The sequence below is a fragment of the Monopterus albus genome, unplaced genomic scaffold (genome assembly GCF_001952655.1).
Source record: "Monopterus albus unplaced genomic scaffold, M_albus_1.0 scaffold102.1, whole genome shotgun sequence".
NCBI lineage: Eukaryota > Metazoa > Chordata > Actinopteri > Synbranchiformes > Synbranchidae > Monopterus > Monopterus albus.
Window position 1 is genome coordinate 1,535,081 of NW_018127982.1, and position 25,325 is coordinate 1,560,405.

The 25,325-nt window shown below is 41.5% G+C and overlaps 2 protein-coding genes across 2 annotated transcripts in view; both read left to right on the forward strand.

Annotated features, from left to right (window-relative positions):
• atp2a2b (ATPase sarcoplasmic/endoplasmic reticulum Ca2+ transporting 2b) overlaps positions 1-8,714 on the forward strand; it is a 24,894-nt gene extending 16,180 nt beyond the window's left edge. Inside the window, exons 11-23 of the mRNA XM_020609805.1 lie at positions 1,131-1,219; positions 1,398-1,500; positions 1,620-1,751; positions 1,910-2,029; positions 3,455-3,673; positions 3,802-3,925; positions 4,135-4,346; positions 4,483-4,703; positions 4,838-5,040; positions 5,339-5,424; positions 5,617-5,750; positions 6,893-7,010; positions 7,183-8,714. Of these exons, the coding sequence (XP_020465461.1) occupies positions 1,131-1,219; positions 1,398-1,500; positions 1,620-1,751; positions 1,910-2,029; positions 3,455-3,673; positions 3,802-3,925; positions 4,135-4,346; positions 4,483-4,703; positions 4,838-5,040; positions 5,339-5,424; positions 5,617-5,750; positions 6,893-7,010; positions 7,183-7,434 (2,013 nt within the window). The 3' untranslated portion in view covers positions 7,435-8,714. The remainder of the gene's footprint in view (positions 1-1,130; positions 1,220-1,397; positions 1,501-1,619; positions 1,752-1,909; positions 2,030-3,454; positions 3,674-3,801; positions 3,926-4,134; positions 4,347-4,482; positions 4,704-4,837; positions 5,041-5,338; positions 5,425-5,616; positions 5,751-6,892; positions 7,011-7,182) is intronic.
• Positions 8,715-11,248: 2,534 nt separating this feature from the next.
• Positions 11,249-25,325, forward strand: part of bcr (BCR activator of RhoGEF and GTPase) — a 73,423-nt gene continuing 59,346 nt past the window's right edge. Inside the window, exon 1 of the mRNA XM_020609831.1 lies at positions 11,249-13,708. Within this exon, the coding sequence (XP_020465487.1) occupies positions 12,082-13,708 (1,627 nt within the window). The 5' untranslated portion in view covers positions 11,249-12,081. The remainder of the gene's footprint in view (positions 13,709-25,325) is intronic.

The following is a 25,325-nucleotide window of genomic DNA, read 5'->3' on the forward strand; positions in this document are numbered from 1 at the left end:
TCCAACCCCCATCTCCTCCCCCTCTTGTTCAAGCAGCATGCTGATCAGTGTGCAGTACTTGGTCACTTACAGCAGAAGCAGCAGCAGCAGAGTTGCATAACTGACCTTGTGTTGAAAGGTTCTGGCTCCCCTGTCTCTCCATCTTCCCCTCCTTGATCATTCTGCACAGTTTTATTAAAGTCAAAATTAGGTTTAGCAATTTTGAAAGACCTAATTTTTTGAAAATGTAAAAATTCTATTCCTGGATGTTAGTCACTCACAGAAAACCTCGTGCTTGATGCATCTGCAGCATCCAAGCTACCCCTGTCCAGTATTAAAACTAGTTGCCATTAGTGACCGAATATTGCTATTCACTTTCTAACCTCCTCTGTTTTGTTTTTCGCCTTCAGTCATAATGCTAGCTCATCATGCTTTTATTCAGATATTTCTATTTATATCTAAAGTGCATCTGTGTCCTACCCCTCTCAGTTTTGGCCTAATGTGCTTCTTTGGATGTAAACGTATGTTTTGTCATAGCGAAATCATACTGTTGACAGCCGTGGTTCTACTGTAGGGTTTTCTACTGATATGACATTTCTATCATAGTGTAATATGGATACTTTTGGGGTTAATGAACAACTCAATCATTACAAGTGAAACACTTTATAAAATTCAAAGGCCTTGTATAAATCAGAAACCACAACTACTCTGCTTACACAAAGGTTTGGGTACTCAAGGTCAAACTCTTTCCACCTTAGTGATCCACTTTTATGCAGTGTATTTATGTAGTGTGACTGCACACTGAGGAATCCTGTCTGTCTTTTTGTAAGGTGACATTTATGGCCCCTCTCCACCACAGTGCTTAGTGCCTGCTTTGGCCCAGAATTTCAATATACCCTGTTCTATGTTCAAGTGGACTCATAATCTAGTGGTTTCTTTCCTATCTATTATAGTCTGCTGCCGCCTGCTGGATGCATTGTCCCTCAGCTCCTCAGCTTTTTCCTGTTGATCTCTTCGTATGCCATTTACCCACACATTAAGTTTATGTTCTCAGCTTTTTCCTGTTGATCTCTTCGTGCGTCATTTACCCACACATTGTTTATGTCGTATTATGAACTAAGAGTTTGTCTCTATGATCTTTGTGCTTCTAGATGTTTATCATTGACCGAGCAGAGGGTGATCACTGTTCCTTAAAGGAGTTTGCTATTACTGGATCCACATATGCCCCAGATGGAGAAGTGTGAGTATTCAGTCTTCAGCCTGTGAGCATTAAAATGGAAACAATTTGTAATAAAATAAATCAAGCATACACTACTTCAAGAGATTGTTCTAAGTTAAAATGAGCATTTCTTTTATGTTTACCACTGTGCTTATTAGTCCTTTTTTTTTTTTTTTTTTTAATATATCCCTGGTTTTAGATTCCATGATGGTAAACCAGTCAGATGTTCCCAGTACGATGCCCTGGTGGAGCTGGCCTCCATCTGTGCTCTCTGTAATGATTCCTCATTGGACTATAATGAGGTTGGTGGCATATTATTGTTGTTTGTTTATTTATTTATTTTTTGCATTTTAACCGTCATGTAATTCTTGAGTGTCAAGATTGTCTGTATGATGTTTTCTTTTTGTGTCTTTATGTCCAGACCAAAGGTGCGTATGAAAAGGTGGGTGAGGCCACAGAGACGGCTCTCTCGTGCCTGGTGGAGAAGATGAATGTGTTTGATACAAATGTTAAAAGCCTCTCCAAGATTGAGCGAGCCAACGCCTGTAATTCAGCATGTACTCCAGTTTTTTTTTTTTTTTTTTTTTGTCATTACATGCAAACTGACCTTTCAGGCTTTGTTCTGTGATCAGTTAAAATAGCATGAAGTCAACTAAATATGGAAAGTATAACAATCCTGTTAAATAACAATTGTCTTTTAATATGCTTTAGGTGATCAAGCAGCTGATGAAGAAAGAGTTTACTCTGGAGTTTTCCCGAGACAGGAAGTCCATGTCTGTGTACTGCACTCCTAATAAAGCTCACTCCTCTGCTGGCAAGATGTTTGTAAAGGTAAGAAATGAAAACACTGAGTTGGGTGTGAATGATTTGGGAAAATCTAATTGTGAATTTTTTTGAGAAATATTACAAATACGATTTAATATGCGATTATTTTGCCCTTCTGTATTATTCATTGAAAACAACCTTTACTCTAAATGAGAATAGGAAGACAAACCCAACACCCTCAAGTTCACTGCTGTTAATTTGACTTTGTATTAAATTGTTTTTCTTTTTTTTTCACTTTCCTTTCTATAACTAGCTATTTGGCTATAGGGCTATAGAGTGTGAGATTAGAATTCAAACTTTACAGCAGTAAATACAGAGGAGGCATTTTCTTTTTTTTTTTTTTCCCCATTTATAAAATTCTACAGATCTGAGTTTATCACAGACTATTAGAATTTCTAATGAAACAAGAGCAGAAAACTAACATCATCCTGCTAAATAAATTCTTATGCTGTAAAACCTGACTGGTGTTGGTACTGGACTCACAGGTCCTGAATCCTCTGTTGTCTGCACAGTTACTGATCCCTCTGATCTCACAGCTTTTCTAAACTGGTTTAGTTTTACTTGGCCTACTATTACAATGTTTTCACTACTGGATAATAAATTTAGTTGCAACCCATATTGATCCAGTGAGTGTGTGTGCACAGTATTGATCCAATACAGGACAATGGCAAAGAGCATTGTATTTATCGAAAGGGACCATCTTATATTATTATAAGGGACAGGTGGCAACTGTGTTTTGTTAATTTAATGCTGGAAGAAATTTATGGTGCCCCATGTTGCTGCCATCTTAGCCGTGCATGTTCCTACCACGCAACCTCTGGTCTAAAAGCAAAATAGACGCCTGACGTAACCTACTGTTTTGATTTGACACTGTTTCTTGGTTGTCAATGTTTTGCTGACTGCTGTGGTTATTTTCAGTGTGGCTAGCAGCACCAAAGTGCAGCTTATTTCTGTCTCTTATTCGATTCACTACTTTACCCTGCAGGTTTCACATGAAGCCTGCAGAACAGAGTGCATGTGCCTGAAGCCTGTAGGGATGCCACTCAGACTGTTTAAAATTCATAGTGTTTAAAGCCATGTTTCAATGACACTTTGAATTGCAGCTTGAAAATCATGTTCAGTTAAAGTGTGATATCGATTTGAAAACAATTAATGGTTCAACCCTGTATTGAATATTACTGTAGGATTTCAGTCATCCCAGGCTGTGACATAAAAAAAAACATGACTTGTCACTAGACATTATTGTTCTGTTCTTTAGCTTGGTAGTGCTATAATAATCATTACACTTAGTCTTTATCATCAAACAATATTGGCCGTTTTGAATACTGTGATTTCCTTAGATTGTTACAAAATAAACAGTTTATCTTCCATACCTGTTTTGTTTTGTTTTTTCTTTATGGTTGTCATTCTCCAATATGTGCCTACTCATAGGGAGCCCCCGAGGGAGTGATTGATCGGTGCACACATATCCGTGTAGGCAGTAACAAGGTTCCTTTGACCCCTGGGATCAAGGAAAAACTAATGTCTGTGATCAGAGAATATGGAACTGGGAGGGACACCCTGCGCTGTCTGGCTCTGGCCACCCGAGACAACCCCTTGAACAAAGATGAACTGGTGTTGGAGGACTCGACCCGCTTTGTTGAGTATGAGGTGAGGGCCAGGACAGATTGACATGGTCACTGGATTCTCCTAAAGCTTTCACCACAGTGTTAGTTTCTTGGTTGCATAATATGGTGCGACTTTATTAACTTGCATTTATTTAACTTCCTGTCATCCAGACTGATTTGACATTTGTTGGATGTGTGGGCATGCTGGATCCACCCAGAGCAGAGGTGGCAGCCTCTATTAGACTCTGCCGTCTTGCAGGCATCCGAGTAATTATGATCACTGGAGACAACAAGGGTATGTACCCAAAGTCACATCTGCTCACAGAGAAAATTTGGCATAGTGAAATCAAAGCCTCTTTTTTACAATGTTGAGTTCAACATAATATTATATTTGTAGTATTTTCAGCATAGTATTCTACCACTACACACAAAGAAAATTGTCAGTTATACTTGCATTCCAAGCAGCATTAAGAAGTAAATAATTTGCTTTCATTTACATTTTAGGGACAGCAGTGGCTATCTGCAGACGGATTGGTATTTTTGGAGAGGATGATGACGTCTCCAAGATGGCTTTCACTGGCCGAGAGTTTGATGATCTGTCACCTGCTGCACAAAGAGAAGCTGTGGTCAAGGCCCGCTGCTATGCCCGTGTTGAGCCTTCACATAAATCCAAGATTGTTGAATATCTGCAGTCCTATGATGAGATTACAGCTATGGTAAGAAGAAAGGGCATAAGTAAATGACATTTAAAGCAAAAATTGTCTTTCACGTACAGATTAATAGTTACACAATGTAAAACATTGAAATCATACTGGATTTATAATTTGCTGCCCTGGTTTTTGCTTCTCTCAGACTGGTGATGGTGTAAACGATGCTCCTGCTCTAAAGAAGGCTGAGATCGGCATTGCCATGGGCTCAGGCACAGCGGTGGCCAAGACCGCCTCTGAGATGGTGCTGGCTGATGACAACTTTGCCACCATTGTAGCTGCAGTTGAGGAAGGAAGAGCCATTTATAACAACATGAAACAGTTCATTAGATATCTCATCTCTTCAAATGTGGGCGAAGTTGTGTGGTAAGGATGTTACAACATGTTATACAAACGTGCTCCATTTTTCTGTACCACTTACCCCCTCTGACATGCACATCATGCTTTGACAGTACACAATATCATTTACTCTTTGATAATCATGTTTCTTTTGTGTGTAGTATCTTCTTGACTGCTGCTCTGGGATTCCCTGAAGCTCTCATCCCTGTTCAGCTGCTTTGGGTCAACCTGGTGACTGATGGTTTGCCTGCCACTGCCTTAGGCTTCAACCCACCAGACCTGGACATCATGAACAAACCCCCACGCAATGCCCGTGAGCCCCTCATCTCTGGATGGCTCTTCTTCAGATACCTAGCCATTGGATGTAAGTGGGGAGATTGTGGCCGGGAGTGTGTGTGCCATGTGTGTGACACTTTTAAATTAGCTTTTTTCTTTGTTAATGCATAAGTGTTGGCAGAAACATGGAGGCATCTATCACCAGCAGGCAACCATGCACTAAGGCTGCTATTTGCTACTTAGTTCAAATTTGCCACATTAATATGATGTGAAAGTAGATGTGATATAGGTAATCACTACTCACAGTTAATTTGCCTCCTAAACAACCAGGCATCTGTGTCATTGAATATGTATATGAATGATGTCCTTTTGGGTTGCATCACCAGGTTATGTTGGTGCTGCCACTGTTGGTGCTGCTGCCTGGTGGTTTGTTGCTGCTGAGGATGGTCCAAAGATCAGCTTTTACCAACTGGTATGAGCTACAGCTAAACACTGATCAATTCAGCACACCATAGCAGACAAACTTATATTCATCAGTTATTATTTCAAGGCATTCTTCCCCCCCAATACAACAATCATTTTTCAAATCCACTATACAACAATAATGTAATAACAATTCTATACATTAACTGCTGTGTAATGTTTTCCCTGACACTTCTTACAGAGCCACTTCCTACAGTGTGGTCCAGAGAATCCAGACTTCCAGAATATGGACTGTAAGATTTTTGAGTCCCCATACCCTATGACCATGGCCCTGTCTGTGCTGGTCACCATTGAGATGTGCAATGCCCTGAACAGGTTGGTTCAGCAAAAATAAAAACTATATTTAAATGTTTCCACTGCTCTCTGTGTGACCAACTGAACACCAGATCTTTGCATGTTCCAGTTATTTACTGCATGCTAGGGAAAGCCATTTCTTAAAGATATCCATAAAAAGTGTCGTTTAAAGTTTGCCACAAGCCACCTGGGAGACGCACCAAACATGTGGAAGAAGGTGCTCTGGTCAGATGAAACCAAAATCGAACTTTTTGGCAACAATGCAAAACGTTATGTTTGGCGTAAAAGCAACACAGCTCATCACCCTGAACACACCATCCCCATTGTCAAACATGGTGGTGGCAGCATCCTGGTTTGGGCCTGCTTTTCTTCAGCAGGGACAGGGAAGATGGTTAAACTTGATGGGAAGATGGATGGAGCCAAATACAGGACCATTCTGGAAGGAAACCTGATGGAGTCTGCAAACGACCTGAGACTGGGACGGAGATTTGTCTTCCAACAAGACAATGATCCAAAACATAAAGCAAAATCTACAATGGAATGGTTCAAAACTAAACATATCCAGGTGTTAGAATGGCCAAGTCAAAGTCCAGACCTGAATCTAATCGAGAATCTGTGGAAAGAACTGAAAACTGCTGTTCACAAATGCTCTCCATCCAACCTCACTGAGCTCGAGCTGTTTTGCAAGGAGGAATGGGCAAAATTTAAGTCTCTTGATGTGCAAAACTGATAGAGACATACCCCAAGTGACTTACAGCTGTAATCGCAGCAAAAGGTGGTGCTACAAAGTATTAACTTAAGGGGGCTGAATAATTTTGCACGGCCAATTTTTCAGTTTTTTATTTGTTAAAAAAGTTTGAAATATCCAATAAATTTCGTTCCACTTCATGATTGTGTCCCACTTGTTGTTGATTCTTCACAAAAAATTACAGTTTTATATCTTTATGTTTGAAGCCTGAAATGTGGCAAAAGGTCGCAAAGTTCAAGGGGGCCGAATACTTTCGCAAGGCACTGTACATACAGCATCTTTGTTTTCATTTCTTTTTCTGCTTCCACACACAACCCATGTTTTATGTCAGCTAATAAAGATCAATTGCTGTATTTCTAAGTAATGACTCTTGAGATTTTAACAAACAGGCCCATTTGTCTTTGTTGTTCCTTAGTGTGTCAGAGAACCAGTCCCTGCTGCGTATGCCTCCCTGGGAGAACGTGTGGCTGCTGGGAGCCATCTGCCTTTCCATGTCCCTTCACTTCCTCATCCTCTATGTGGAGCCTCTTCCAGTGAGAAATACTTCCTTTAGTTTGACTTTGATGCTGTGTAATGAGGAGCACACAGAATTAAAGCATTGTCATGATACAGGAATTAATTATGCTGCTGTCAAAACTAAAACTATTTAGTCTCGTGTACCATGCAGACTGATCCACAGTGGGTTTTTTTTTCTGTTCTTTTCAGATCATCTTTCAGATCACCCCTTTGAATCTGACACAGTGGCTGATGGTGCTCAAGTTCTCGCTGCCTGTCATTCTACTAGACGAGATGCTCAAGTTTGCAGCCAGGAACTACCTGGAGCCTGGTAAAGATCTGGAGAAGCGTGTGTCTGCATGTATGGAGGGCATCTCCTGGCCCTTTGTGGCCATTGCCCTCCCCTTGGTCCTCTGGATTTACAGCTGCGACACTAACATGACCGACATGTTTTGGTCCTGACTGACTTGAGCACAACTTCAACTTTTCCATTCCACCACCACCATCACTTCTCTCTTCCTCTCCCTCCTCCCTCTCTGCCTTCCTACATGTGCATAGTTAGTGTGTGTGCGTTTGTAGACTTAGTGTGTGTGCACCTGTGCATTCCTCTTGTGTGTACGAGAAGGACCAACATTAGCACATGAAACGTAACAAATACTGTTATACAATGTTATAACCTTGGAGTCTCCCATTGTCAGTCAGGATAGGAGGTGTGAATGGGTGAGGCTTTAAATACGAGTGTTAAGAGATCATCACTCCCCTAGCTGTGGAATTGTTGCTGGTTTAAAAGAAAACATACTGTTGCCTTTTTTTTTATGTCAATACTGCCATTAAGGTTTGTTTTTAACGGTTTTGGGAATATCATTTGTCTCATATTACTACCTTAACAACAGTAAATTTTGTTGAAGTTTCCCTCCTTATGAAAAGGAAATTTAAAATATCTGAAGTCCATTAAGTTGTACAGAGAATGAACACTATTTTATGCAACTTTTTTATGGCTTTGTAAATTGTTTGACCAGCGTGGCTTAAACACACCACCTTGATTTATTTTTCAAATGTTTACCATTGTGTCTTCAGTATAAACTCAGAACTCTTTCAGAGAGGACAACCTCCGTGTGGCAGACTACGACGGGTGAAAGGTTTGGGAGTGAACGTTGAATGCTGAAAAGAAAAAAAAAAATCCTGAAAAACAAAAGCCGCATGTCCTGTGACCAAGCATGAACTCTGTGTGGTTTAGCATTTCTAATTTAATTGTATATGTTCCCCCCCATGTTAGAGTATAAAATAACTTCATGGATGTGTTTTTTTTACTATAAGGATTGAAAATAAGCCAGTTTTCTGCACTGGGCAGAGCACAGCTACCTCAATATCATAAGTTTTTGTTTTTTTGTTTTGCTCATCTCGAGATGCTTTTCCTCAACGGTCTTGCTAAAACATAACATCTGAGGTGTGCCCCTATTTGCTTGTGCAGAAAAAGGAAAAAAAAATTCTTCCCTTTAACATTTTTTAAGGACATATTAGGTTTGTATTGAATTTTGATTAACTTTATTTGTGCTTTGCTTTAGAGACAGAACTGGTTGGGGGTGATTTATTATAACCATCTCCATGGCATTTGATTCAAAGGACAGTAATACTGAGTAAAGAAAATACTAATACAAGTACTCCGAATCAACTTGGATTGCCAAGAAGTATCCAAATTGTTGTTACTTCAAGGACAAATACACACTCTTGAACCCTTTGAATCAAAAGTGTTTAGTGTCTTTATTTAATGTTGAGTCCAGTGGTTAACATTCAAATCTAGTGTTTTTGTAAGTACATATGATACTTGAATACAAATAATTTCAGACAATATGAATGCTTCAGTTCTTTGGCACCACATGATAGCCAGGAGATATTCATGACACACTGACACCAATCTTGTGTATATTTCTCTCTGCTAGGCTTTAAAATTTGGAAGTCTTAGTTTGTTCTTTGCATACCATTCTTTGTAGTAGTGATCCACATAGTGGATCAGTGCGCATACAGTCAGTTACACTAATCCGTAGCGCATCATTTTTGTATGGGCATTTCCATGTTTTGAGAGCTAAAGCATGTTTTTTTTGGGGGGGGGTGTTCACACTGTGTATGTGTTCCACTTAACAACTGTGTGCTTTCTTCCTCAATGCCTTCCATTGGCTCCCCTGTCACTAGAGTGAGTATCCATTTGTCTTTTTCATACTCTACTAAATACCACTTCACTACAGTAGAATCTAAAGAAACCTTTCAGAGACACATTTCCTGAAATTAAGATTTTTCTACCATGAGATGTTTTTTGGGAAGTTGGTTTTCTAAGGGTTTTAAGAGTAAAATGTCTCATTAGGTGCATGAAAGGTAGTGGTTATAGGTTTACAATCCATAGAGAAACCCAGAGAAACTTTGCCTCGATGTTGACCACATGCCACTATTGTGAATGTCACTGTCCGTGGTTCTTTTCACCCCTCTGACACGTGCTTATATTCACCAAACTGATATGTACTCCTGAGAATGTGGCAGAAAATGTACAGTTATACATTGGTCTTGGAATTTTTAAAGTGTTGGACTAAGTTTCTTTTCTCCTCTCTCTGTTTAGGTTGGCTGGCATAAAAGTTTGGCATAATGTGGGAGTGAGCTCAAAGGCTGGAGTCATCCTACCATCCAGATGGGTGCTCACTTTGATGTTGCACACCTCAGACGCCATGATGACCAGCAGTGTGTGTACCTTTTGCACAGAAAACAAAAATGGATGCTTTTGCAGTAAAAAGACCAAATACTTAAGGGTACACTTAAAAAGTGGTTGGGCTGGAAAAGCAGTTCCCTTTGCCCCGTGCACTACAACACACAGCAACACATTCTTTTTAACACACTTTCTGTATACAGATGCTATATTAATGACACTGCAGTTTTGTGTGCAGGGAAGTTCTCAACTTCATGCAAGGAACAACTTATTTCCAACTTTGGTGGTAGCTGAAAGAATCTTTAAATCATGGGATTGTATGGTCTTAGTTGTACTTGAGTGTATAAAAATCATGCATGCGTTACAGCTGTATTTAGGCTTTCTAGCTTGTATTTATAGATTCTAATATATAATACTCAAATGACATTAAGATGGATATATCATAGATATGGGAAATCTGTTTATTGTAATGGTTTGGGTAATTTGCACAATGGACTCATACTGAACTTGACTGTGCTCTACTTGAGTTAAAAAAAATTTTTTAATATAGTTTTGTTTTTTTTTCTTTTAGTTAATGTGGGGTAGTTTTAGTCATTTGCAGTGAGGACAGCAGACTAACGTTGACAGGTAATTCTGCTTTACAACAGTGTTCTGTTTTCTTATTGCCTCTGCATTCTTATCATTATGTATCTTCAGCAATTGCTGTAAAACTGTGATCTAACACGAGGGGACCCATGCAGTCCCCTCAGAGACAGTCAAAGAACAATATTAATGTGTGTGTAAAAAGACGACCACTATTGGATAACAATAATGATCGTACACCCATTACGGAGATTGTGGTTTCAGGTAAATAAAATATAGTATTTGAATTGTCTTTATTTTATTCCAGTGACATGAGTAATGTATTTTTGCATGACAGTATTTGTTCTTGAGTTTTACATAAGTAGTCATGTATAAGGTTGGAAAAAAGACAATTGGCTAACATTTTAATAAAAAGCTCTACAGTGAGAATATTACAGGTTTTTTTTTTTCATTATGGCTCACACACATAGACTTTATTAGTCCACTGGATGGCGGCGTTGGGTTAAAGATGCCAACAGTACACCCACATGAGTTTTAGCACCTATCTGGCAGGTACTCCTTTTAAAGGAAAACAGAAGGAGCAATATACTGATATTACCTTTATTAATAGTTGAAAGTATAAACGTTTTATAATACTAGAAGTATTGTGAGTAGTAGTAACTTAATGTTTCATGAAACTGTAGAAATTTAAGTGGAGGCTTTAAAATAAGTCATGTTTGTTCAATGTAGCTGGATGTGCATTTTCTTGGCACAAAGTAGAACTCGTACAACAGTAAAACAATACCAAATGTGGCATGTTTTACAGAGACATGTCAGACCTTTAGTGACTTAAATTAAGGCTCATGCAAAAGACTTAAATTGTAGGTATGAAAATACGTTTGAACAGTTGAATATCATAACCAGAGCATGAAGCCTGGACTCCTACCCGAGCGGTGACTGCATCTCTGCCCTGTCTCTTTAACCAGCTCGCTGTCACTCTGGTCCCTCCCATTCTTGCAGCCCTCCAGTGCTGCTGGTCTGAGATAGGAGCGCACACACAGCAGCACCATCAGGGCCAAAGACACGGCACAATTCTGGAAAAGAGCAGAAAAGCAAACCACATCACAAACGTGTCATGGAGAATATGGGATAATGAAACAAATCGTTTACTTAGGCCGGATGACACAGCTTGATCACCTCCACTGAGAAACTCGGCTGTTCTCATCGCTTGTGTTTTGCGCTTTTTTATCCATTCTCCTTGAGCGTTGCTGGTACAAAGGCGCTCGGCCTGGAGCAGCAGCACCTGGGATTACTGCCATATGAATAGGCAGGAGTAAACGGTCCGACAGTGCTCTGTGAGTAAAACTGACAGGATTAAAACACTTTCTTATTTTTATTTTCCCTGGAAGTCAGATCACCCGTGTTTCCCCCTGAAGACAGTTACTGTCATTGTGTCGAGGGTGAGATTTTTTTTTTTAATTCTTCTTTTGGAAGTGGCCTGTTCTTGAATAATGCATGAGAAAGACCAGCTCTTTTACAGTTTTGTACTCCTTTTTATGTGTCATACATCACTTATTCCTTTGACTGAACAGCCGGTTTCTCTTGCTCAGAGTGGGATGTATTGTTGCGACTGCGCAACCTACGACAAGTGTCAGCGATTAGACTGTGCGTTTCTGAACGGGTTACCTTAAGGCCTGTGATCAGCACTGTCACTGCTTTCCAGCTGGACGTGGCCATTGTTTTCGATAAGGACGCTGTGGCGAACTGGACTAAGAGGGGGCATTATTCACCAAGGGGAATCATTTTACCCCTGTGTGTGAGACCAGAGTCGGTCACATTAATAAATTAGGCACAATATGGTGGAGCCGGTGGGATTCATTGAGGCGTGGAAGGCGCAGTTCCCAGAGTCTGAACCCCCCAAGATGGAGCTGCGGTCTGTCGGAGGCATCGAGCAAGAGCTGGAGAAGTGCAAGGCATCCATTAGGCGCCTGGAGCAGGAGGTGAACAAGGAGCGCTTTCGCATGATTTACCTGCAGACCCTCCTGGCCAAGGAGAGGAAGAGCTATGACAAGCAGAGATGGGGCTTCAGGAAGACACCTCTGAACGAGGGGGTGGATCCTGCATCCATTCAGGGTGCAGAGTCCCAGTCCCAGCAGCCACATATGCAGGAGACTGGTGGAGTTGGAGTAGGAGGAAGTAGTGGAGGGTATGGTGGTGGTAGTGGGGGTGTTGTGGATAGGGGCCGTTTTCAGCCTCATGGAGATGGAGCTGCAAGGTCCAAACCCAGGCCTCCACCAGCCCGGAAGTCAGCCTCCCATGGAGATGGTCTGGAGTCGGCCTTTGACTCACCCCAGCAGGCTGAGTCAACATCCTGTGACAACTTGGATGGCCTGTCCCCATCCAAGCAGAGAGGAGGCATCGCTGTCTCTCCCCGCAGGCCCACACTTCCACCTCCAGACAAGGAACTGCCCTCTGACCCAAAAGACAAAGTGGGGATGGGACTTGGTGTGGCAGCTCTTAGATCTAACTTTGAAAGAATCAAACGAGCCAACTCTCACTCTGCAGGTGATGTAGCTAAGGGTCAGGAAAAGCAGCTTCCACCGCCGCCACCGCCGTTCTACACCAACATGGAATTCCACCATGAGAGGGGTCTGGTCAGAGTCAACGACCGTGACGTCTCTGACAAGATCAGCTCCCTAGGCAGCCAGGCCATGCAGATGGAACGAAAGAGATCCCTTCACTCCCTCCCAGGTAACCTGGCAACAGTGGCAGGGGAGCTCCGTAACAGGCCAGTGTACAAAGGACGGTCAACTGAGAGCACCTGTGGTTATGATGCAGAATATGAAGACGGGGAACCCAACCAGCGACTTTCAGGGAGGGCCAACGGGGGCAAACCTCCACCCCCACCTTGGCAACCCTCTGAGTTCCAGGCCTATTCCAGTGTCTATGTTGGTGGGGTGATGATGGGGGAAGGGGGTGGTGGAGATGGGAGAGGTGGTGGTGGTGGAGGTGGTAGTGGAGTCACAATGAGAGACCATGGGGGAGGTGACGACCACCTCCTGACCTGGCCGCGCCGCTCCTACTCCCCAGGTAGCTTTGAAGATGTTGGTGGCGGTGGTGGGTACACGCCAGACTGCAGCTCCAACGAGAACCTTACGTCCAGTGAGGAGGACTTCTCCTCAGGCCAGTCCAGCCATGTCTCACCCAGCCCCACCACGGCCTTCCGGAGGCCTTTCAGAGAAAAGAGCCGCTCCCCATCCCAGAATTCCCAGAACTCTCAGCATTCCTTTGACAGCAGCAGTCCTCCAACGCCGCAGTCCCAGAAGCGTCACCACCGGCAGCAGGGAGGCCACGTGGTCATGTCTGAGGCCACTATTGTGAGTGTACGTAAGACTGGTCAAATCTGGCCACCTGCTGCCCATCATGACCTCCTGCCCCATGGTAGAACATCTCATGACAACAGTTTCCATGGAGACCACCTGGGTGAGTGGGGGCTGCTTTATCTAATCTTTGTTGTGGTAGGGAGCAGGTGGGCTGGAGTGCAGAAGACATTTCAGTAACAGAATGCCTGGTTGTGTGTGGAAGAAGAAAAAATGAACAAAATCCTGAATGAATCAGTGTAATTTAGTCATACTGGATTTATGTTGGCATCAGTTTGTTTGCATTTTTAACCTTTTTCTTCACTTAATATGTCTTTCCTCTTAAAAACACAAAGCAGCCAAATGTTCAAGTAATCAATGCTGTGAGCATGAGTGTGTGCTTGCATGCAAACACATAGGACTGTGTCCTTTGGATGGCTCCACGTGGGAGAGATGAAAGATCCACCTCTGCTAATTTCTGGAATGTCAGTCGGGTGGGTGAACAATAAATGCGGTCAGTCTGAGCTGAAACTGCAGCTCTAATCTTTCTCAAGTAACTTCTGAGTGTGGAATTCCACTCACAGGTAGCTGTCTGTCTACCTGTCTCTCTTTCTGTCTGTCTTAAACATGGCAGGGTAGAAGACAATTCCCTGAAAGTCAATCTGAAACTCTCTTACCAGCTCAAAGCACAGACCAGGACAAAAGAAACCCACCCTAATCTCTCCAAACAATTATCTTCAGTATCCTTAACCACTAAATTGCAGCCTTTAAGCGATGCCACCTGGAAATAAACAGCAGCTATAGCAGATACTGTTGATGTGCAGCCTGGAGCTAAAGACATGGCCACTGGCTATCCTGGCTTCCAGGCTCCAGCACAACAACAGTGGAGTGTGTTGCTTTGAGAAGCCCATTAGGATGGCTTAGTTTACTGTAATTCCTCAGTAAAGTTTCCATTGTAGAGCCTGTGCCAGCTCACATGAAGTAAAACCAAACACTACTTTAGTAGTTCAAATATTTGACAGAATCTTTAGACATGGAGTGCTGTTTACCAAGGTGCTGTTTATAGCTGTTGTGCACATTTTGCCATGTTGTCTCTTTATGGCTCTCTGCTGTAGAAGTGAGTAGTGTTTTAGCACCCGCTATATTGTAACAGATTTGGGACTGGCTTCCTGCTGGACCAGACAGACAGCAGGGTGTTGGCATCACATGCCCACTCTGGTGCAGGATGAACTGGGAAAAGGTGAAAGTATTAGGGGAGTATTAGATATGGCCATAGAAACACAAGATAAAAAAAAAAATTGTACAATGGAGCTTATTTAATTGATACCAAGCCCAATTGCTGCTGGACCTCTGTACATTATTCAGAACTGAAGGCATAGCTGTCATCACTCTAGGAGAGCATTGCTGTCTGAAACCCTATACTGATTATTGCCTAAATATCCTGAACAGAGGTCAGGTCTCTGTGCATCTATAATTAATTTATTTCAATAGAACCACTGACATAGTGGCCCTTAGCTAAAATGTTTTTCCAGACAGGATGCAATTGACTAAGTACAGGATCGCATCCTGTCTGGAAAACCATCACCGAGGTATTTTCAGAGAAAGTGAAATCCATCTTCCTTTTAATTCCCTTCCCGATGGCAAGTAACAGAGAAGCATCATCAATTAAGAACAGGTAGGAGTAAACCCAGAAGTGCAAGTACCCGCCACATGGCTAGCAAATTCTGCAGCTGCTGTGTTTAGGATTATCGCTGCGCTGTCTGCTCTCTTTGTTTTAACATCTTTTCCACAACAATGAGCCCTGTGGGGAGTTAGGCAAGCTGGAAGAGCAGGGATGGAGATGGAGGATGGGCAGGGGCATCAGTTGCAGACAGGAATGCATTTATTGGTATAATCTGGAATTTAAGCATAAGAGACCCTACAGAGTGGTCCTGTTTTCTATTAGGGGTGTAAGCTGAAGGCAGACTGGCTTGATGTTGACAGTGAAGGTGATGGTAACAATGACCAATGCATAATTTTTGTGCCCTGGTCGTGTATAGTGAATGCTAACCAGCACACAGAGAGAGGATAGTCAATGGGAAAAAAGAGTGTGTTTTTGGTGGGTGGTAGATGATAATAATGAGGAGTGGGATGGTGTTGTGAGGAAGACCGAGGGAGGCAGAGTGCAAGGCAGAGCTGTCGTTTCTCACTTCACTGGTCAGGGATGCGGGGGCTGCGGAGAGGCACAGATGGGAAGAACTCTTCCATTGCATAACAGAAACACAGACTCAGGCTGACACACAAAGACACACATGCTTGCTGTTTACCCTGATACCTTGAAGCTGATTTGCCTTCAGCGATAGGTGTGCACCTATGCGTTCCTGTGTCAAGGGTTGAGAAAATTTTCAGACTGGGTCATTTACTGATATTGTTTGAGGCACCTCTCTCTGTGGCGACGTCAGACCTCTTCTCTTCTCTGACCTGAGTGAAAGGATAAAATAAAGAGATGTCCCTTGAGAAGCCTGGCATGATAAAGCCGGGCTCATGAAACAACAGTGAAACTTCATGAACTTTTAATTTTTTTGAACTTTTGAACATGAGTACAGTAATGTTGCATTAAGTATTTGATCATTTATTCTGAGTTAGACAATTGAAAAGTTTTTTTCACATTATCAAGGCTCAGTTTTTCATCTTTCCTGAAGTAAACCTCTGCAACAGTGAAGAACATTTTCATAAAATGTACGCCACTAAAAATAATTCAATAAAAAGACTGTATAGGAAAGGAGGTGGGGGATGGGAGGAGCAGATTTAAGTAAAAAGGCCTTTGAAAATAACAGGGAGTTTCATAAAACCCGCATCTCCTGAAGTTTAGGAGTGTTACTGGGCATTCCCAGTGGCCTTACCTACTCACTGAATGTTTTAGTCAGGTCAGTAAATTGAAGAAAGGGGGCTTTCACTACCTTCTATAAGGAATGGGTGGTAACCAAAAATGGCAAGTCTCTCCATTCACTGTTTCCATTGATTCATTTGAGAAGAAATCTGCTAAAACCAGTGAATACCTGTGGGTTTGTGCCTCAGAGGGCAGGGATTCCAAGGCTGTACTGTCCACAGCCTCCCTCAGTTGTATGTATTGCAGCATGACAAAAACTGAGTAAAGGTCTCAGCGTCCCTGATGGACCTGAGGTTAAAACTGATGATGTCATCAGTGCCACGCTGTGTTTTGGGGTATTTTTACCTAATGTTACTTAATGTCATGATGCGGCGGTCACACTCATACTTACTTCCTAGGAAATCTGAGTTGAACGTGTTGGTCGGGTTTTGTGTGTGTTCATCTGTCTCATGGGATTTTCTGAGCAAATGTAAATCCTATAACAAGCTGGCGATCAGTGGAGATGACGCTCTGTAGCAGCAATGCCAGAGTGTAAGCAGGCTGCCAAAGAGGATCTGAGGCTGTGTATGTTTCTTCCTCTCAGAGCTTTTGTGTGTATGTGTTGTCGTGTGTGTACCATATGATTTTGCATGTGTGTATATGTGCAGGGAGGGGGTCAGATGATGAAAAGGAAGCCTAGGTACAGAGAGCTCAAGAGACCCTGAAAGGGATTTTGTCTGTGGTAACTCCAGCTAACTCTACATGCTTTACAGTAGTCCAGTGTGACACAATGAGCCCCTTTTCGCATTGAGCGGGGGGAGGAAGGGAGTGACTGTAGTTCTTAAAAAGGCTCGTTCAATTGAGTTAGCTTGGTAGTGAAAGCTTTGGTTACCTCAGGCCGGCGCACAGAAACTGTGGCCTCATAGTCATAGTGGAGAGAAGCATGGAAGGATAAGAAGAAGAGAGGAAGGAAAGCAGGTCTGCCTCTGTCGCCCGCTGGTTGCTCAGCTCAGCCTTTCACTGGGTTGGTGCAACCTGCTCGGACCAGTTATGCAGGGACTAAACTGTCCCTTTAGCCCCTTACTGGGATCAGCAATGAAGGAAGAGAACTTCCTTTCTGTGAAAAAGAGAAATGCCTGTTTACTCATTCAAGATTTGAGTTAGCTGCCTTGTCTGTAGTATTGTTAATGCACTTTACGCTTTTATACAAATATATTTTATAGTATACTTATAGAATCTAAAGTGTATTTGCTTGTTGGCTAGGGTTAGCCTGTCTGGCCGTGTTTCTGCAGCAGAAGTTCAGCCTGGCACAGAGGCTGGCGTGATGTTGTTTTGTTGGCAGTGTGCAAGGAGGGTGGAGCAGCTCCTGCAGCTCTCCAGTTAGAGTCAAATGGCCTGGCGTAGCCACGTGGAGCCAGAACCGCCAGTTTCATTCAACCTTTGACCTCTAGTGTGTGTGTTTGGAAATAATTGTGTGTGTTTGTTATCCAGTAATTTCAGGCCTGGGGAGAATTTTAGACACAGGGTGAGGGGAAGCAGTTTGGGCGATCATCACTGGATAGTGCAGACAGACATGGAAATACACACACACATAAACACACACACACACACTCAGAGGGTAATTACACCTCCCTGCTTCAGTTTATTTTTCTCCTTTTTGTGTGCTGTATGTTTCCTATGCCAAGCATCCAGCCACAATCTTTCCTCTGGTGACCAACAGATAAAAAAACCCTTGGAAAATTCCTTTAATAAATTCTGGTGACTTGTTTCTCCCCTTGTGTATCTTCTTTGACTTTTGAACAGCAGCCATTTTGGTAACGTGGCTCACGTTGTCACAGCTATTGAGCTTGTCCTCTAGATTGGCCACAGCGCAGGGGAACTGTGCCAGTTAGCATCCAATGCTAACCACTGACCACAGGCCTTTGGCCTTGTAGTGTAAGTGCTGGCTGGTGTGTGTGTTCTGGTTTTTTATGTATCCTAGGTTAGCTACACAAGGCATTAATCACAGCCTTCTCTCTAAGGCACTGGATGAAAGCTTGGGGGTGGGATGGATTGAAAGACCTGGTTTCTGGTTGAGACCACAAGGCAATATGGTGTCTGTGAAGATTAATACCAGAATGACCCAAAATATTGTTAAGAGCTGTGCAGAGCCACATTTTTCTTTGTTTGTCCAGATTTACTGACACTAGACATTAATGATGAATCCACCTACTTTACACATCAAACTCAATTAGCAAGTCACAGGAAGCACTACATAGCCTGTGAGAACTGTTGTATATCTTCTGTGGCTTTGGAGGAGCTCTGTTAAATTTAAAAAGATTAATCAAGTGATCACTGGAGTATCTCAGCTTGAGCTTTCATAAATTTTAAAAGAACTGAATTTTCAGCAGAAAGCCCATGTTACAAACTGTGGGTTGGATCTAGTGTTTTTGGATCATTTGACCCATTTTAGTCATCTGATGCAGTCCTTGCTGAAGTGCTTATTTAACACACCAATAAAAAGAAACCAACAAACAGCATAATATAAATATTGTTATTTAATTAAAAACATGTTTAGTGAAACCTGCTTCAGTTATGAATGTGGGAACAAGAAACCAAATAAACAAGAAAATGATTTTAGGCTGCAGATTTGGGGCAGTCAGTTAATAATAAACTATTATTTTAATGGCTCAATCTATATGCTTGTGGCATATATTTCATACATATGTACAACCCAAAGCCTTGTGACACTCTCCTCTGAATAACGGGGCAACAGAAACCTGTCTAGTCATACAAACATATACACCTTAATCTCTACTCTTTGGTCTTGGGAATTAGAAACTGGCTAACAATCAGCTTACCATTAGTTTCCCCCTTCTCGTGTGACACAGCTCACATCACACTAATGCACCATGTCCTATATAATACACTCAGGATTAGCATCACTCACAAGCCAGCTCTTGTATTTATGCATAACTATGTGTGAGGCTGACAAAACTGAGCAATGTTACACAGAAATGGTAACAAAAAAATGATGTACAGTAAAGCGATAAAGTATAGTATGCACTGAGTAAATGGTAATGGTTTTCCACTGAATAATAAAAATGTGTGATTGGTGCTTTGTGCTTAGACATAATGATTACTCCTGCACCACAGTGTGCACATATCCCAGGCTTTTAGAACATGAACATGTGTCAAATGGAGCTTTTCTTTTATTTAATGAGGCATTCTTTCTCTTATTTCCCACCTCATTTCTTCCCTAAAGCTCCTCTTTTCTCATTCACTATATTAATCCCTTTTTTCAACTGCATCCTACCTTTACCTATTTGCTTTTTCTTTTTCTATCTCCTTTTCTCCATCTATGCTCCATACAACCAGCTGCTCCTAGTTTCCTTTTGCTTGGAGCCAGTTAGAGATGCATCGTCTTTCTGTTTGTGTGTACACACATTTTTCACCCATCAAAGGAAAAAGCAGGGTTAGATCAAAGTCACGACCCTGCCGCTGGAGCAAGCAAGGTTCTCTCTGTAATTGTCAAATAGGAGTTTGACAAATGCCTGTAAAATAACCCAATCAATGCCAAATGTCTGCAGCGGACCTGAGTCTATTCTCCTGCGCTTGCACGCTTGGTTTTCCAAGATTCTCACTCTTTGTTTTCCTTATTTTCCTCCAGCTATTTCTTCATGTCTGCATGTCTGTTTCTTTCTCTTTGTCTATTTACCCTGTACCTCTTGCACACATATGTTTCATTTCAGTACTAAGGATTGTGGATCACGAAGGGTTAAGCTATTTATAGAATGCAGTGTTTTTGCCTTTCCTTCACTTTTGGCTTATAATGCAACACAAAAGATTGTCTTCTTTTCCAAAAACATGGATGTAAGCGTCATTCAGAAGAGTGAGATAACAAGAAAAGCATGCAAATAATCATATCACTTAAAGGCAACTGAGATAAGATGAATAATAACATACATCTGTCCTGATGCTAGGTTGCTTATCACAGAAAATTCACTACTAATACTAACTGTTTACCTCATCTTTGAATGTCCCTTAGTCTCTAGTAGACAAGCAGAGAAGGTTTACAGTGTGCACATTCTACCCCAGCTCAGCACAGACCTCTGTGGTCAAAGCATTGCTTCATTAAATATTTGGGAGCTTGTAATATCCAGAGTGGGGACTGAACTCTTTATTCTTTTGTTAAAGCAAAAGCACAGGAGTCATTAGTGCAGAGAGAGTGAAGCTGAAAGACTAGAGAAGAGGGAGGAAGTGCTTCACACCTTATTAGTGTTTTTTATTTTTATTTTTTTGTGAGGAGCTATAGGCTGAGACACCTGAGGACACACACAGTGTCTCTCAAATTCTGCCTGTCTTCTAATAAAATGCACAAGCACAGAAGCGGATATAATGTATATATTTACTGTAGCATTTTGTTCAATCTGAATCCAGTATTGAATGCATCCTTTTTTCATTCTTTAGAAACCTTTACCGCCTCCCTTTTTGCTTTTAACTTTTGCAAGCAACTGAACTCAAAGATTTATATGAGACTTGTTGCTGAATAGGCAGAAAAAAAGCATACATTTGTAGCCTTATTATAGCTAACAACCTGAAGCTACCACATCAGAAAATATAAACTATTAAATATTTATCAGACTTATTTAAATAACAGGCAGCTCACCTGTATTTCCCACAAGCTATGACTTCCAAATAATAGCGATCTCGATTCGGGGCTATGAGACACAGTTGAATCTTGGGGGTTTACTGTAGACTGGTGTTTTTTTCTCCAAGAAATGCTCTTTGGCTGCTTATAGGCAGTGTTTTAACCATACATCAGGCAATAACTGAATTGTGGTCTTTCAGCACGTTATTTGCTACAGCTGCTATAGTTTGTCATCAGCAATGTTTTTATTTTAGCTGGCAAAAGTGGTAGTCAGCGAGGAGAGACAAAAGATTTGATAAGAGATTTCTTAGCTTTGAAATTTTATTAATCCAACCTGCAAAACTGATGCACAATTTGAGCCGGCTACCGGAACCCCCCCCCATTACAGAACTCATTACAGTCCTTCTGCCTTTACTGTTACACTTTGGGGCTTCTACCTCTATTAGACCATCAGCTCTCTCTTTCTTGCTCGCTCTCTTTTTGTGAGTGCACATACAGTATGTGTGTGTCCATCTCTCTCCCTTCCCTCAGGCTTTTTGTTATTGGACTGTGTTTGCACTGGGTAGCTGGGTGGATTTGCTCAATAAATGGCTGCTGTTAAGGGCAGCCCAAGCTATTAAGGTGGAGGTGAGTGTGTGTATGAATATACAGTATGTTTTTGGTTTTGACGGGGCCAACCTACTATGTGAATAAGAAGTAGAGGTTACAACAGTGAGACTGCAGGATGAAGAAGCTTTGCTACAGAAGTAGCACATTATCAGACTAATGATCTGTCTGGTGATCTGAGTTGCAGCTGGCTGCTTCAGTGACGAGTGGAACAGAAAAGAAATCTTTCACACTGGCTGTGCTTCAGTTGTGAGAAAGAGCATAATGTGTCCTTTCTGACCAGATATTTGTTAAATGTCAGAAAACAAGGAGAAAACACATCAAACACAGTTTTAAAAACATGAAAATATTGGTTTCTATTTTATTTTCTCAGACTCTGGCTCCTTTTTATTGTCTGTTATTTGTTGAGCTGCTCATTGCAGTGGGATTGGATAACTGTAGGCTCCTAGGGAAGATCAGGTTTCATGTTGCGATCTGCATCCCTCCCCTTCCTCTGTCTCTTTCCTGAATGCCCTTCGGTAGCATCCCTCCTTGTGTGATATCTCTTTTATGTCACTTAATATCCCTTGCTCTCTCCCCCTGACCATTTCTCTCTCTGTCTCTTTCACTCAGTGCTTTTCAGCCTGGAGCACGCTGTATGACATAAGGGCTGATTTTAGGCCCAATTTGGCCATGACAACCAATTTTCAAATTTGAGTACTGCACTTCCTGTATAGGAGGCCCATGGACAGTCGGCAAATGTTATCTTTTTAATTTATTACCTCCCAGCTCAGAATCGGTCATGATTATAGTGGATGTGTCTGAATGTGATCTTGATGTTGAATGGAAATGGGAATAGAAAAGCACAGGTAAAATCTATTGTTAGATTTGGGATGTCAAGACTTTTTAATCTGCAGCTGTGTTGACCCTTTTTTCCCATCGTCAGCTCACTTTTCTTCTGATTCTACTCCTACAAACCTACCTTGGAGCAAATTGGAGATGAAAAATCAAAGTCTAGCTTTTCCAAATCAACCTGTGCTCCCATGCAAGTACTTAAAACAGATATTTATATGATCAAAATAATTTACATTGCTTTTAAATGTTGCAGAGGCTCATGGCTTAACAACCCCCCTCTGGACAGTTTCTCTCAGAGTTGTGCAATTTTATGGTTAGGCCTGCAATCTGTAGGCTAAGTCTACAACAGAACCCTTGTGCAAATAGCCCCGACTGCAAAGACCATACTAAAGGCATGTGATGTTTGCTGTGGGCTGATGCTTTGTCTAAGATGGCTAAAAGCCAAATGTGACTCAAACATGAGCATATGCTACACTGTTAACACCTCAAAATAGGAGAATCCTTTGATAGCTGACTGGAGCCATTTAATATACTTCTGCATTAACAGAACAAACTGAGTGACAGAGCTGTGTGTGAATGTAGGAGGAAGAGAATGTGAAGTCATTCCTCTCTGTGCTGCCTTTGTTGTGGGATTTGGATTTTCCTCTGTAGAGCCCACATGGTCCTAACAGTGTCATTTTACTAAGCTTTTTTTTTTTTTTTTGCTTATTTCTCTCATTTGTTGTCAGATCTGTGCTCCTTCTATCTCTCTATTTCCCCTTTTTTCTCTTCCAGCGCTTCACTTTTACGTATCTGCCAGTGTCATTGCCTTTGCAGCAGTCTCTCATTTGGCCCACTTTATAGACCTATAAATGGCAGAGCGTGCTCAGGGCAAACTGGTAGTGATTGGCTTGGATTGACAACTCAGACTGGATTTTCTCTTGTCACATCTGTAAGGAGGACATACAGTAACTAGCCTTGTTGAATTTTGTTGTGTGTATGTCCACCAATGTAAAGCAAGAGGAAGGCTTTAGCCATTTATTGTTTATAATTCCTTCCTGTTTAGTGTGTGTCTCTGTTGTACATCACTTCTCCTCCTCTGCTTTTCCCACATAAGTACACAAAAATGCAGATACGGACATTTAGGAACAAACTTACCATTTCGCACATGTAGAGCAGAATATCTACCCAAACTTCTTAATCCCTATCTCTGTCATCCATTATTGATGCTGTAGCCCACTTGTTGCAAAACTTGAAACTGACTGTCATGACACAGGGTGGGTGTCATATTCCCCACCCAATAGCCAGCTTGCTATGGCTTCACACACACACACACACACACACACATACACACACACACGCAGCCCTTACATACAAAATGAATCATCAGACATGCACATGCTCATGTATGGACACTTACACGCTCCTTAATCTGGCTTCCGTATTCTGAAAAAAATACTGGTTTCCACATCTGAAACTGAGGTAAAGCAGAGTCTGCTTCAAAACAGAGTTGGATTCCCAGGTAGACATCAGATTTTGTCAGGTATTACAGTTGAATATTGATCCAGCATTTTCTTTCATTCTGCATTTTCAGCTGAAATTCCATAGTCACTTTCATAGTCAATAATGTTGTAGTGTCTGTAGGGGATGTTGAAAGAAGTTCCTAACACCTACACAGACCAATTTTTATGTTAACAGGTTAGAAAATGTTTACCATGCAAACAGCAGATCCTGTTCTGCCAGTGCTACCTTTAGAAATTGATATTTACCACTAAAAACAAGAACATTGGTCACAGATGAGCTAAAGCTCCAAACACTGCAGGAGACAAGCTTGAAAGAAAAGTACAACTACCATGAGTCACAGAGTCACTGATACGTGTATGTCTGAATTATTGTGCAACATGGTGAGTGACTTTATACCACTGTGTAAATGTGCTTTGCTTTACCTCAGTGTTAACTATTATCATGTTATTGAACAGCCCATGTACAGTAGCTTTGATACTAGATTTAGCTAAGCAGGGAATGTTTGCTCTGACTTTGACTCTAAACCATAAATACTCTGTATGTAACAAGTCAGCACTCCCAAACAGTTGCCTACAAGCAGCGTCTTGTCACAGCAGATGATGACCATTATATACAGCAGTGTAAACAACAATACAGTAGGCAGGCTAGGCTGTATACTTGGCCCCATCTGTCAGTTGTGATTTAGGTTAGTCACTTACATGAAACAGAGGCAACTATCCAATTCACTCCATTCAGTCCAAGAAGTCTGTTTTTGACATATTGACAGTCTACACCCTGGGATGAAATGAATACCGTTTAATTCAATACAGGACTGTACTGCATATGTCAGTTTGACTCTTTATAGAGTCAATATTTTATGGATAATGATACACCGGTTAATAGATTGGAGGATGTAGTAGATAAGTTTAATCGGTTCTTTGTGAATGTTGGTCCTGGTTTAGCAAGAAGCATTTGTACAGATGATACATCCGTCACTATAAATAATAATACAATCGAAAGGATTGTTTTTGAAGCCATTTTGAAGCCCATAGTTGAAAAGGAAATTATAGAGATAGTGAATAAATGTGGTAACAAAACATCTAGTGATAGTGATGGTATCACTATGACAACTGTTAAATGGGTAATTGAGGACATATGCAAACCATTAACCCATATTTTTAACATGTCGTTTCGACTTGGGCAGTTCCCCAATAATATGAAAATAGCAAAGGTTATTCCACTGTATCGTAGACCACACAATGAACTTCAATTGAAAATTGGGGGTGCTAACATCGAACGAGTATATGAAATCAAATTTCTGGGTGTCATGGTTGATGACAG